Raw genomic sequence first — 15,786 nt, 5'->3', positions numbered from 1 at the left:
GTTTAAGACATATGATGATACAACCGATACCGATAGTGAATTGGATAAATGCAATGTCCTTTCTTTTAAAAAATGTAATTGTTGATGTTTGTGAGGATCTTATTGCTTTCAAAGTTTCATATTTGTATACATATGTATGTGTGTTTTATGTATCATGATGTATGAAGAACAAATATTATTAAAAGTAAACAAGATTATTTAAAAAGTGGCTTTTATGAAAAGCTTTTACGTATTATACAATTTGTTAACTATTATTTTTTAGTTTGAGCACAAAACAAGAAAATTCAAACAAATATTTGGTTTTAATATCTTGCATTCCATTTTTTTCAAATTCACAAACCATTTTTCAATTCAAAAACCACAGGGTATAAATATATATTTTAAAAATATTGAATTTAATTCCGGATTATCCGAACATAACATTGCACTGTCTTTATATATACCAAGTTTCAGCCAAATTGGGCTACGGGTCGAAAATTCAGTTACAAAATTTGTACCATCGAACAAAGCAAATTAAATAAAATCTTTTTAAAACACACTAACCAAAAATTACGAATTTATTTCAAAATATTTCACCAAATTTTTAACGAATTTCAAAATGTTATTTAAAAATGTTTTTTTTTTTCGAGTAGTCGACAAAATTTTAAAAATTATTCGAATATTCGAACGAATAATGAATATTTTTATTCGATAATTTAATAAAATATAAATAAAACATGTCAAATACCTCTAAAATTTTAGTATAAGGGTAAAAAACAATTCTGAGTACATCAATGCACATACATACAATTCAGTAACTTAGTTCAATCTCAACCTATTTTAAATTTCTCATAAAATGCGCTGATGGCAATGTTTTTGTAAAATATTATGAGGATCGGTCGATAATCGATCCTACCTCCCATATAAAGATCCCATCAGAAAATAGCGTACATAACTCGCTTATAAATACTAGTATAGCAACTAAATTCTACATAAACAGGTATTTTACGAACTATCAGTTCCACTTATTGCACACATTAAAAAATCACTTCTAAAATTTTCAACATAGCAAAATATAATTTTTTATAATTTGCAAAAAGTAGTAAAAGATTTGTTTAAATTATAAGAGATCTTGTTTTATTTGTTTTACAGATATTAATGTAATTATTTGTAACATAAAAAGTAACATAACATAATAGTTATTAAATAACTCTATAAATATTGGTCCAGTTCTGAGAAATTATGCAAAAAATACCAAAAAATGTCTTAAATAACGTTTTTACAAAAACCACATTATCTCGGAAACTAGAGCTTAACAGAAATTTTCATAACAGTTTAAGAACTTAGCGGGTGGAAATACATAGGTATCAGCTATTTTTTTAAAGGAATTTTCAGTGTTGTCTAGTGAAATAAAAATTCAGTGTGTCTAGTTATAAATGAATAAACAAAACCATTACTCTCTATCGATTACTGTAGTAAAATCTTAGTATCGAAAATCAAAGGAATTTAAATAAATAAAAACACTTGCTTTACAAAAATTTGGAAATATATTACATATATGTACATACATATGTATATAACTGCTTCAAAATAATAAAATCACTTACTTAGCCACACTACATCGATTGCTTTCATCCTACACAATACGCATTTAACACGCATACTCACACTACATAAGTACACTTCTCAATATTATATTTGAGGCGATATTTTGAAAATTTGCATTTCGATAACGCATCTTTGTCATTTCGAAAACGCAACGAAGTCTGTTTGACAACATAGTGCTGTCATTTTGACAACAAATCGTTTTGACACCGAAAATGACATCTTTAAATCTCTTGCATCTAATTTAATTTCTACAAGTATATTTACATACATAGGAATAATTATGTATATGTATGAATATCGGTTATAGTTTATACAAACATACTGCATACATACTTAGTCGAAATTAAAGAAAAAACTGACAATTATTTACACGTAACAATTTCATTTCAGTCTCTTATAATATACATTCCCACCCTCTTTATCTCTGTCACTCTCTTGCTCGTTCCTTATAGATATTCATATATATGTGTGTATGTATATACTCAAATTTGTAACATACATACAAACATACTACAACGTACATTAAATGTGTGAATGTACTCGCATGTTTGTTAGTTAGACTGCATTGTTTTGATATTCCCTTTTATGTTCACGCCGTTTCTGTTATTTGTTATTGTTTTTGTGTTGTGTGGTGTGTTGAATCTTGACCCTACAAAAGTGGTGTATAAAAACACTCAATTGGTTTTATAGCATGTCTCCAACTGGAATCTAGTTCTCACTCATGCCCATGAGTCAGACCTTTGGGCAGTCAGAGCAGACAGGCAGCCAAGCAGTCATTCAGCTAGTCTGTCTACTACTGTTTGGGTATTGTTTTGAATATTGTTTGGCTTTTTTCCATTTTTATATAAAAATGTATGTATGTTCTTCAATGTGTTTGTGTATAAAAGCATACAATAAACTTGTGTATGTAAAAATGTGTCTGTCCTCTTGCACAAACTTACAAACAAACAAGCAAACACTCTTTCCGATACTCACGGGGTAAGCACCAATTAAGCACTTCTCTCGTCACCACATTCAGTTTTCGTCGTGTATGTGTTTCGAATTAACGCTGTTACCTTTTTGTTCGGATACACAAAAATGTTTTTATTCAGAAGCGTCGGCATTTTCATAAAGTATCTATAAAGTAAACGATCGTACATACTTATGTACATAGTAAAAGATCATATAATTGAACGTGTACTTACATACATGCATATGTATATATACATATGTTATCTATGTATGCAAAATATGTATGTGCATTTATAAATACATATGTGTAATATTTATATAAAATACTTCTTTTACGTTGGAATTTAAAAATTTTCATTGATTAAGCCTCTCAAAAACTCAATTAATTGTGAGGTGTCCGTAAAACATTAAAATTTCTTGTTAAATAATGTTTTTTTAAACGCTACTTTGTCATCAATATTTTATAAAATAATATATCGGCTATAGAAGTCTAATGCATATACAAACACCCGTGTTTGATTTGACATATGTAGACGTCATTTAGGTCAACGTTTTAAAGCAAAACACATGCTGAATGTGAAAGTTATGTCAAGTCTAGTGTTAATTGTTCAACTTAAATAGAAATTCAAGCGGAGTATGGAATCTCCCCCAAATCATTCCACAACTGCCTCCATAACAAACGGCAATTCGAACAGCAGTAGCTGTGAAGCTGTTAATTTGATTAATTCGCATATATCCATGGTTGGTTTAGCTCCATTGGCATCAAGTGCATCGCAACCATCTCAGCCACTACCACAGACACCAACACTTCCAATACCACTTCCTTCATCAGGTAAATATTAAGTCATCCGTAAAATTGTAAAAGTAAAATAAACAAATCGTTAACTTAATTAATAAATTAAGCAATTAAAATTGTTTTATGGGAATTTAGAAAAAAAAAAAACTTGTCTATTGTATTCAGCCGTCGGAAGGTTAAATATTTGATTTTGCTATTTATTACTTACTTATATTGTTCTTAAATGTATAAATTCATCAAACTATCATTGTTTATATTTATTTACTTAACAGAGAACACAATTTCTGTTGGAACTACCGAACAAATTGGTCCAAACAAATTTGAAAAAATACATTATTATTTTTGGTAAAATTTTCTAGCAGACTAGCTATAAAAAATATTCAAATTAAAACAATTAAGAGTGTTATATTCGACTATGCCGAAATATCAACATTAGGTTGATATTTGAAATAGGGCTTAAGTCAATTTTGAAATCATATACTCTTATACTCGTACATTCAAATCAGTAGTGAGCGTTAATGTCATTTTCTGAGGGGGGCCTTAAATGAGGATCTTATTATTTAGATTTTATAAATTAGATTTTTGCTCGTAATAAACTTACTTCGCAATACTTGCATATTTTACACAGTTATGACTGTTAAAGCTATTTTTGGGGGCTATGCGAATTGCCCGTTTTCAATACCAAACAAACTTTACCCATAATAAATATTTGTGGAAAAATTCAACTCTCTAGCTCTTTCCGTTCGGACTCTTTCATACGCTTTCAATATACAGACATGGCTAGATCGTCTTAGAATTTAATAAGGATCCATAATATATGTATATACTTTTGTAGGTCTATGATCAATATTTGGATGTGTTACAAACAGAATGATAAAATCAATATATCCCACATCTTTTTTGATGCTGGTTATGAAAATCTTTGCAAAATTCTTAAAATTTCAATATTTTTTAATTTAATCACAAAAGTTCGACATTTTTCTTTATCTATAGTCGCAAGTGAATATCCATAAATTTCAGTTAGTTAGTTTGAAAGGAGGATGTATACACATCAAATCCGAAGAAATAAACATAGGCAATTATCAGGCCTGTTGTGCGCTCTTTAATCACACGCAGAGAAAAAACATGGTTGCGGTAACCATGTTCTAAGAGCAACATATGGCTAAAATTATGATTGTAGTCTAAAGATATTATGGATATTGTAACAATTTTAAAATATCATATTATGATTCAAATCAGTAAAAATATTTTTTATTTACCATAATATTGTTTCTTATACATGACTGTATTATGATCTACTGTGATCAAAATGCCGTTAAAAATATATATCGAAATCAAATTTATTTTGATTACTCAATCAGTAAAACTAGAGTTTCTGAAAAAATAAAAACACGACACGATTTTCAATTTGATTCACAAAAACGTAACTACATTATTCTATACTTAAATTACTTATACATAAAAGGTTATAAACCAAATGAGAATTATTTAAACTCATTTTATTGTTAAAACAACACACACACACAAATTAATATGTGTGAGGTATCTGGCTAAAGTTGTTTTGTTGTTGTATGAACAGATATAGAACAACAAAACATATAATGGTTATTTATAAGAACATAACATACAATGGTTATATAACATATAGCAACATAACATATAATGGTTATTTGTAAGTAACATTAATTGTTTTCATCATTACCATTATATAGTTATTGAAAAAATAATTATTTTTCGGTATCATATATGAATTTATAATTGTCATAAACATGAATATGATTACAGTAACAACAATATTGTTTAAATAAAATTAAAATAACAATTATATGTTTTTGATAACAATTTATTGTTACAGTTAACATAGTTTTGTTATAATAACCATGTCAAAAACTAAAATATTGCCTTTTTAATTATATCTTCAAAGTCGATTTTTTAAGAATATTAGTCTCTGATTTTATTTCCCCCTATTTATTTTCAATATCTCAGTATGCGGCCAAGCTATTTTTAATTAAGAATTCTTTAGTTCCACTGAACTTGGTCATATACCTATGTTACTGCCTAAACACCTACTAAGTTTAGTGAATATGCAGGAGAAATTTTTCTCTGACAATCTTTTATAAGAATAGTTGTGTTTTTTTTCGATGTTAATATAAATTTTCAGAGGAAATTTAAGTAGGTATAAATTTCATAAGTAGCGTTTGATACACTTACTTAAAAATTATGTATGGATAACAATGCTCCCAACCCAGCAGTTCGACGGGGCAGTCCCGAACTGACCACTTAACCTACCACTTGTGGTGGCCCCCAGCCACCTGACTACCCAGGTGACCGACCATTTTAACATGGGCTTGTCCTACGAGGAAGTCAATCGTCACTCTACACCCTACAAAGAGACAGTAAAAAGACGATTGCCTCCACTCTCGCTTACAAAGGGGACACTAAAGTGACGACTGTCTTCATTCTCGATTACAACGAGTTTATTTGTGACGAAAGACCAAAAACATGCGAATTGGAGTCAGCCAGGTGGTAAGATATTAATGGAACTAAAATTTAAAAATTTCAAGTGTCTACTCTCCAGAATACTATGGGACAATAATGTGACGATTGACCCAAAAGTTATAAATTTGAGTCAACCAGATGGTGGCATATTAGTAGAAAGTAATAATCATTTCTCCAAAAGATGGGTAAAATAACTACTTTCGGAAGTACAACAAAAAAACAACTTTTAAGAGTATAATCTCTAGGTTACTTGAGGACAGTAAAGAGACGACTGTCTCCGCTCCCGCTTACAAAGGGGACACTAAAGTGACGACTGTCTTCATTCTCGATTACAAAGGGTACATTCGTGACGAATGACCCAAAACATACGAATGACGATCATCCAGGTGGGTAACTATTAGTGGAAATTACTGTCTTTTTCGTATGCATTGACTCTTTGTCGAACTGCTGGGAAGTTTTAAGAATATATATGCCCTGTGATGGTTTGTGAATTTGCTAAAAAAAAATTAAATTGCCAGATACAAAATTTCAAAGCAAATTGGAATTTTTTATAAATTTGTTTAATTTTTTTTGGTGAGGGAACGTTTTTAATTAAGTTTGTGTCCAAACTAAGCAAATATTAAAACACTGTCACAAAATTCATGTTAAGCAGTCACACAGTTTTATTGGAATTGGTTATAGTTATATATAAATATTTCAAACACAGGTAATATAAAGGCTTCCTAAAAATTGATTCTAATGTATTGAGTAGGGTTTTCATTCAAATAAAAATTATTTGATTGATCAACAGATAAACATGAATTAATTCGGTTCTTTAAAGTTACGTTCACACATATCAAATATTTGACGTTACCACTATTTTTGTAAAAATTATGTTTGATTCTACATTATTTTTGTCATTGCACATAATGTTTAAAAAAAATAAAGATGATATTGTCAGAGATATATTATGTTTGTGCATGATTTTTGTCATTGCACATAATGTTAAAAAAAATAAAAATGATATCGTCAGAGATATATTATGTTTGTGCAAATAAATATGTATAAATATATGTATGTAAATAATATCAAAATGTTGATTCTTTATAGTGATTTTCGTCAAATATTTGATAGGTGTAAACGTGCCTTAAGTATTAGATTTTATTCTATATAAGTACAGTTGTATTTATAGATGTATTGGAAAACTTTGTTTATTCTCTGTAAAACGCAACTTGGTTTTTATTGATTACGTTAGTTTTCTTAATAGTAAAAAGTTGTTCAAAAACGTATTTCCCATATAAAGCATATGTGTATCAGAAAATCAGTTTTTTAACTTCAACTTTGTATTGCAAAAAATACCAATAACTTAGTATGTATATAAAAATCAAGTTGCGTTTTACCCAGAGTAAACATAATTTTCAAATACATTAATAAATTGTTTTTATATAAAATTCAAGAATGGAAAAATATGTAGTTTTTTATCATCTATCTATTCTATATATATATAAAAGAGTAGCGTTACTGACTGACTGATTCATCATCGCACAGCGCAAACGGCTGAACTTAGAATCATGAAATTTTAACAGTAGATGTGTTTTTGGTTATGTAGATCCACTACATTTACGGGTAAAAAGGGGGAAAAACGGGTAAACAGGTTTTCTTAATTATCTTACAAAATACTAGTGATACAAGAAAAATTTTACATGCACCTGTATCTACTCTTATAATGAGCATATGGGTGTCTGGTACTTTTTTAAATTCGTACTTTTAAGGGGTAAAAATGTGCAATAATGGGGATTTTGGTACATTTTATTAGCCCTTTATAACTTTTGAACTAATTAACATAATAAAAGAGAGAAAACTCTATTTATGGTACTTTTTTAGCACATTAATAAAATTTTTTTTTCGGTTTATTGAATTATTCCTATTAAATTAAGGACTAGCTCTGTAATATTTATTGTAATACAATTTTTGCATTTCACTGGAGAAAAAAGTACCAAAACGGGAAAAGACGGGAAATTTAATTTTATTCAAACACATTGAGCCATTTTTTTAAATTTGAAAAAGTAGTTAATTTACTCACACAAAATAAACTGTTGGTATATTATTTGGGAATTCAGGTACTAAGCCCTATATAAAACCAAATTCGAGTAAATTGTTTGGTACTTTTTGAAAGCACTATTTTTCTGGAACAAATGAATGCAGATTTGAATCGTTAGAGTTTTATCTGTGATATATAGATTTAAATACGGAATATTTCGTAAACTTAATTTTCGAAAAAGTATATTTCTAAGCGAAAAGGGGAAAAATATGATTATTAAATATATATGCTCCTCATTGAATAAGATATTTTAAGAGAGAACTTTTTACTACCTTTTATGTGACAAGTTTCATTGAATAATTTAGTTTGATTACAAGGTTTACAAGCTCTATTAGGGGGTTAAGTTGTATGGGGGCTAGGTGAATTTTCAAATCCAAATCTCATTGATTTATCTCCAAAAGAGAGAACTTTTTACTACTTTTTATCTCATAAATGGTACTTTTTTAATTAATTTGAATTTAATTTAATTTTAACACACATGGCCTTGACTGAATAATATTCTGTAAGTGGGAACTATTTGCTACTTTTCTATTCTTCAAATGCTACCCTTTAGATTCTTTATAATAGTTAATCGGAACACACGGCCCTTATTAAATGAAAATTTATTGTGGAAGCTAAATGAATGAAACTAAAAACACAGTCTTCTTACTGAATGCGAATTTAATCACATGATATTGAACGTATAAAACTGAAACATTAAAAAATGTTTAATCAATTTTAATTTTCTATAAAATGTATGTATATATTTAATTTAAGTTAGGTTAGCGAAGCACCCAGGGTATGCTAGTAACTAATAAACTAAGGTTATTACATTTAATCCTATTTTAAGAAGTAATTGAAAACCGATATTTTGATGTCAAAAATAAATCGCTTTCTTTGAATGACCAATGTAAATTTCATTATATTATTTGTAGTCACTTTTCTACATCTCTTTTATCACTTTTAACTGGGTTTTTATAATTAAGGATTTTTATTAGTTGGAAATATTTTTTGATTTACTTTCTTCTAGAATAAAAAAATCTTGGAAATAAAAATATACTGCGTTATTCATAACAATTTATCAAATTAATACACTAGTTCATTAGAACGTATGAATCTGGAACTCGTTGCAATATTTTATCCCCATTATTCACAAATCAAATTTTTATTTTATAAACGGTTTATAAAAAAGATTTTGTATGAAAATGTTGTTTAATAAACCTTTTATAAAATACTATTTTTGTTTATTAATAAGGGGGTAAAAACATAAAATTACTAGAACATACAAATTACTTCGCACGAACGACTTTAGAACCATTTTGCTTATAAAATCATAAATTATATGTATTTGTGCTTCAGAATCTAATCCGATATAATAAATTTCCTATTAGGAATTTCTGCGTTATTAATCTCATTAAAATCATATTAACTAGCTTCTCGTAGAGGGCGCTGTTTCGGCTTATCAAAAAATACAAATTCTTAAGTACTACACCGTCCGACAAAAAGAAAAAAATTCGTTAGACAAGAACCGGATGATGCTTTAAATTTAAGGGAAAAAATCTGCGTTTTTAGTTTTTCATTTCGTGATCCTTCAAAAGGACTTCAAAGTTTTAAAAAGAACATTTTTCGAAAAAATATTTTTAAGTACTTTTACTAATTCAACAATGTCAAATTTGGTGTCATTTTTATTTTATACTGTTAGGATAAAAATCTGTCAACAATGTCTTTTAAAATTCTTATTCTTAAAAAATCTATTAAAGTTTTCAATATAATTTAAAAAAAAAATGTTGAAAGCTTTTTTTATACATCTTTTGATCCTGATAGAATAAGCTAAAAATAACACATAATATTTTAAAACTCTTTTGTTAGCTTAACATCAAATTTGGCATTGTTTGATCAGTAAAAGTATTATAAAATATATATTTTTTTTTAACGGTGTTATCGTACAAATCAAAAACTGATTTTGCTGTCTTCCGATTTGGATGAAATTTGCATCAAGGTTAGTAGGCCAGACAAAAATTTTCATATAGGGTTTTACTCAAATGAGTGTAACATTTCACCTTTTGGTCCTAGCAAAAATTGTCCACAGGAGTTTGATAGCTATGGAAAATGGAAAATGAAATTAGGCTCTTTTTTGCTTATAAGAAATGTTATCAAATAGAATTAAATGAATATCAAACAATTTTCTTTTGAGCAAAAAAAAAAAGTACTACAAAAAAGTCCATTATAAATTATAAACAAGTAAGAAGTTATAGTCGGGCTAGGCCGACCATATAATACCCTACACCTGTATACGAATAAAATGTGATTTAGTTTTCATAATAAAGCATTTAAGTTGAATTATACATTGCCTAAGATATACCAAATCCATTTACTGTTTAATAATACTGTGGATATTTAAGTAAAATTTTGATGGGGGGCTTTTTAGAGGGGCTAGGGTCAAATGAGGCCCTATAATTATAAAGTTCATCAGGGTCATCAAGACTAGTATAGAATTTGGTTTTGCAGCTTTTTGTCGAGATACGAGTATATTAAACATAATTATGAACTCAAAAGCACTATTTGACGGGTTCAGTTCTATGGAGTCTAGGTGAAATAATGGACCGATGTTAACTATTTTCAATAGACTTCGTCTACAATACCATAAAAGATTATGTGCCAAATTTCATTGAATAGTTTAGTTTGATTACAAGGTTTACAAGCTCTATTAGGGGGTTAAGTTGTATGGGGGCTAGGTGTATTTTCAATAGGCTTCGTCTACGGTATAAAAGAAGATCATGTGCCAAATCTCATTGAATTATCTCCAAAATTGCGACTTGTAGTTATATTACAATGTTTACAAGCCCTATTCGGGAGTACAGTTGTATGGGGACTAGATGAAATAATGGAAAAATAACCATTTTCAATAGGGTTCGTTGCTGGGACAATAGAAGATCATATACCAAATTTCATTCAAATCGACTCAGAAAATGATTCTGAGCCGATTGGTTCGTTACAAAGATCAGCACCCACTAAAGTGGTGTAGGGTATAAGTAGGGGAAAATTAAGTGCCAAATATTGAAAAAATTTTATTCTTGAGTTAAACATTTTTTTCGATAGATATCCCACTCGCATAATTTGGTAGGATTTTTTTTCATAGTTGGAACATAGCAAAAAACGATCAGCTGATAACACTACCTTTTAATTAATATATCTATATGGTTTCATTACATATTGCGTTTAGACGATCATATCCGTATTCTTATACTTTAGTAGATACAATCAGTGTTGCCACTTTGGTTATTATTAACCAAAATAGATTATTTTTATTTTGCATGTGTACATGTGAATTATTCGTTCTGGTGATTTTTTGCAAACAATTGAACTAAATGCTGTTTGCTTTTATTCCAAAAATAAAATTTAAAAAAACTTCATTTATCTCTAGTTTTAAATCAATTATATAAATATACATATCGTCCTGTTTTAAATTTTGGTAATATGTGGATTTTTTTTTTACAATTCGAAATTTTTTTATTACTGCAATTTGTACATCTACTGGTTATACTTATGTGCACAAATTTATTTTTCGATATCTTAATTGGTTAGGATTTACCAAAAGTACCTATGAGTTTTCCACATATTAAATGAGTTGATTTAAATCATAACAACATGGTAATATTATTTTATTTACACTAGTCAATCAAACATCGTGAATAATGAATCCTCTCTTTCCTTTTGGTGCTTCCATGAACTTAAAATCACTTTTTGGATCGATTCAAACTCGTCCGTCCTTCCTTTAATATTTCTATTGGAACTTTTTATGTAAAGCACTCGCGATACTTATATGAAAAAAAATGGTGGGAATAGTCTACGTACTTAGTAGATTATGTCCTCCAAATTAAATGTAAAGTATAATTGCAACTTCTAGGAATTTGCATAAACAAATACTGTGCTAATTTGCCGAAATTCTAAGATAAATTATTTAATAAGAATAAATAAAGTATTTTCTGCTAATTGATGCAAGAATAGTATCACAATATCTTTAAAGTATTAATCAACTGATATTTTTAAGTAACACAGCTTTCTGAAGGGGAGTTTGTATGGGGGCTAGGGTCAAATGAAGCCCGATCACTACAAAAATCGGTAGTGTCATTTAAAGTTCTACAAAACTAAGTTTTCTCGACTTTTGTTGACATAATAGATCATGTAAATTAATTATAAGCCCAATGGCCCTATTTGGGGGGTACGGTTGTATGGGGGCTAGTCGAAATAATGCACCGATATTAACCATTTTCAATAGACTTCGTCCTTTTGCCAAAAAAGTCGTGTGTGCCGAATTTCATTCAATTATCATGAAAATTGCGGCATGTACTTTGCGCACAAGGTTTACATGGACAACCAGCCAGCCAGCAATCGACTCAGAAAATGATTCTAAGCTGATTGGTATACTTTAAGGTGGGTATAGGACAAATATTTTTGTGTGTTACAAACTTCTGCACAAACCCAATATACCCTCCCCACTAAAGTGGTGTAGGGTATAATGAAATTGTATTGTATGCAAAAGTTGTAATAACATCTAAACTCGTACGACGAACAATAATCGCGATATATCTCACCATGACTCTTAGTTCTTTATTTACATTTTCTAGATGAGGTTGTATACTAGTTTTTTATACCGTATTAAATTCTATATTTTGGTCAATTTGTCGGATAATGGAGTGTTTTTAAATTGCGCAAAAACGCGTTAAAAACTAGGTTATTTTTTAAAATAAATATTAATTGCATTTCTTAACGAATCTGCGAAGAGATATATATTTATTGTTGAAAACACGATAGAGTCGAAAAGAAACAAAATAGAAAACTTAAATATTTTGCCAAAATATCGGTCAACGATTTCACATAGCCCCCATATTATGCCCTATTCAGAAAATTACTATATTGCTTAAAAAAGCGTAAATAGAGATGAAATTAAATATAAAAAAGTTTTATTGGAAATGTATTTATCAAAATTTATGAGGATCAGCATATAATTGACGCAAAATTCAACATAATCAAGGTTTAAAGAAACTAAAATATCTTTGTCAGATATTATGAGAATTGGTCCATAATTGACCATACGTCTCCAATAAGATCCCGTACAGGAAATTACTTTAACGCTCATAACTGTCTTCATAATACCAGTTTAGCGACGATATTTAACATAGTTCCACTTCAGAAAATGAATTTGTTATTTTAATGTCCAAATGTAAACATAAAACAAACAAAAATAATTTTGTTTACTTTTTTCTTAATTTGGTTATTTTTTATTCGAATTTTGGTTAGAAAAAAATTTTGTTGTGGCAACACTGGATAGAATATACAATTTGAATGTGAACAATTGTAGAAACAAAAGTGTCATTTTAATGATTCTGATTATAAAAATTTCATGTTTAAATTTTCAAATTTTGATTTTTGACTATGACTAAGCAATATTTTTTTGAAAAAAAGCTTCCTACTAACGATATGAAAAACATTTTCTTTAATGCTAATCAATTTGATATACCTTAATTATACCCTACACCACTTTAGTGGGGAGGGTATATTGGGTTTATGCTGATGTTTGTAACAATAATATTCGTCCTATACCCACCTTAAAGTATACCAATCGGCTAAGAATCATTTTCTGAGTCGATTAAACTATCTCCGTCCGTCTGGCTGGCTGTCCAAGTAAACCTTGTGCGCAAGGTACAGGCCGCAATTTTCAAGATAATTGGATGAAATTTGGCACACACGCTTCTCTTGGCCCAAGGACGAAAATATAATATATATATATATATATATATATATATATATATATATATAATATATATATATTATATATATATATATATATATATATATATAATATATATATATATATATATATATATATAATATATATATATATATATATATATATATATATATATATATATATATATATATAATATTATATATATATATATATATATATATATATATATATATATATATATAATATATAATATATATATATATAATATATATATATATATATATATATATATATATATATATATATTAAGGTAGAACAGCTGATCGTTTTTTGCTACTATGTTCATTTTTCGCCGTGGTGTAGAATTAATGTCAAACTTTGTTTACATTTTGTAAATGTCAAACTTTGCTTTCATTTTGTTAATGTCAAATTTGTGATTAAAGACAAAATTTATGCTGTTAAATTCGTTTATGTTTTAAAACCAATAATAATACTACACGAAATTAGTTCTATTTTTAAAAACATCAAATTAAATTACAAACAGATTCAAATTTATAAACATTTTTTGTTTAACAAAAATTACCGTATGGTTATGTGTTTTATTTGTTTGCAATTGCTGTCTAAGCTGAATAAAAAAATCTAGATTTTTGATGAAATTTGTAGAGGTTGCATCGGATTTTTGTTCATATCTCCGATATTATGGACCGACTTCACTGATTTTAAATAGCGATCTTCCATGTCTAAAAGATCTATTGAAGATTCGGATCTCTCCGATATCTGGGTTCGTCTAAAAACTGATTTAAACAGACAGACGGACATGGCTTAATCGACTCCGCTATCTATAAGGATCCAGAATATATATACTTTATAGGGTCGGAAAATTACATTATAGAAATTACAAACCGAATGATAAACTTATATAAACCCTTCTCACGAAGGTGAAGGGTATAAAAAGTACAAAACAAAAATTAACTCCTTTTTTTGTGATGAAATTTCTTTAAGCCTCTATTTCTTTTTTAATCCTTATGAATTAAAATAAATAAATGATTTTGTTTTAGTCAGAGGTTCACAGGTATATTTGATATTAATACCAAATTGTTTATATAAATTTAGAATTTAATTTTTTAAAATCGCATGTCCTTTAAACTTTGTGGTCCTTTTCACGGATATAAGAGCTGATTATGAAAAGCTAAGCACACAGGGTTAATACTAATGGCCCACAGTTCCCTATACACATACATATTTCATGTGAGAAAATTACAGTTTTTTTACATTTAAAAATACTTATTTCGGTAAAAATTTTTCTGCAGAGACATACCTCGGAAGTTCTTTTAAGAGATATAGTAGTTGAACGGGCTTTGATGGTCTTTTTTGTTAGAAAGTAATAAAAAATAAATATATTTTACTATATTTTTTAAAAAGCGGGATAAAGGTAAGTCCAAAGAATGAATATACAATTTACATTGAGTTGTGCTGGTATCAATATTTAATAAGTTTTGAAGTATGGATTTTTATGTGGTAAAATTATTAAGATTTATAATAGATATTTTCTTATGCGCTACCAAAAAACTGTGTTTTTTCAAATTCAGAAAATACACATACAGTCTATCCCTTTCTTGATCAACATTTTTCATATATTTTCCATTCATTTTTAGTACAAAAATGTAACTAAAGTTCTGTGAAAAAGTTGAACATACTTCAACTTCAGTTTCCTTTTGTATGAAAAATTTGCTGACGTTTATTTTATAATAATTTTAAAAACAAAAATTATCAATGAAAATTTATACATATTATATAAAAAACCAAAGAATATCAAGAAATTGGGTCTTGTCAGTTAGTACCTAAAGGAGTTGTCATTCGTTACGAAATCTGATGTAAATTCCTGGGGATATTCTTAATTCGACAAATCTGATAAAAGTTGGACAAATATCTGATACCATACCTGAGATTCTTTCGACATTTCGTACGAAAGTCTGATCATATATAAGAAAGTCTGATAAATGTCTGATAAAATAACAGACAGTTCGTATAAAACTCGTAGTAAATATGAGAAAAGTCGAATACATGTCTAAAAGAATGTCCGACAGTTCGTACAAAAGTCTGAATGGCCTGACTATTCCGATCAACGTCTGATTAAAACTA

At 28.3% G+C, this 15,786-nt stretch overlaps 1 protein-coding gene across 3 annotated transcripts in view; it reads left to right on the top strand.

Annotated features, from left to right (window-relative positions):
• Positions 1 to 2,653: 2,653 nt before the first annotated feature.
• The window catches only part of LOC111675698 (paired box protein Pax-7), a 75,735-nt gene continuing 62,602 nt past the window's right edge, over positions 2,654 to 15,786 (top strand). For all 3 annotated transcript variants that reach the window (XM_046952958.1, XM_046952960.1, XM_046952961.1), the window contains exon 1: positions 2,654 to 3,370. In XM_046952958.1, the coding sequence (XP_046808914.1) occupies positions 3,175 to 3,370 (196 nt within the window). In that variant the 5' untranslated portion in view covers positions 2,654 to 3,174. The remainder of the gene's footprint in view (positions 3,371 to 15,786) is intronic.

Source organism: Lucilia cuprina, chromosome 5 (genome assembly GCF_022045245.1).
Source record: "Lucilia cuprina isolate Lc7/37 chromosome 5, ASM2204524v1, whole genome shotgun sequence".
Classification (NCBI taxonomy): domain Eukaryota; kingdom Metazoa; phylum Arthropoda; class Insecta; order Diptera; family Calliphoridae; genus Lucilia; species Lucilia cuprina.
The sequence above is the reverse complement of the archived record's forward strand: the minus strand, read 5'-3'. Positions and strand labels throughout refer to the sequence as shown.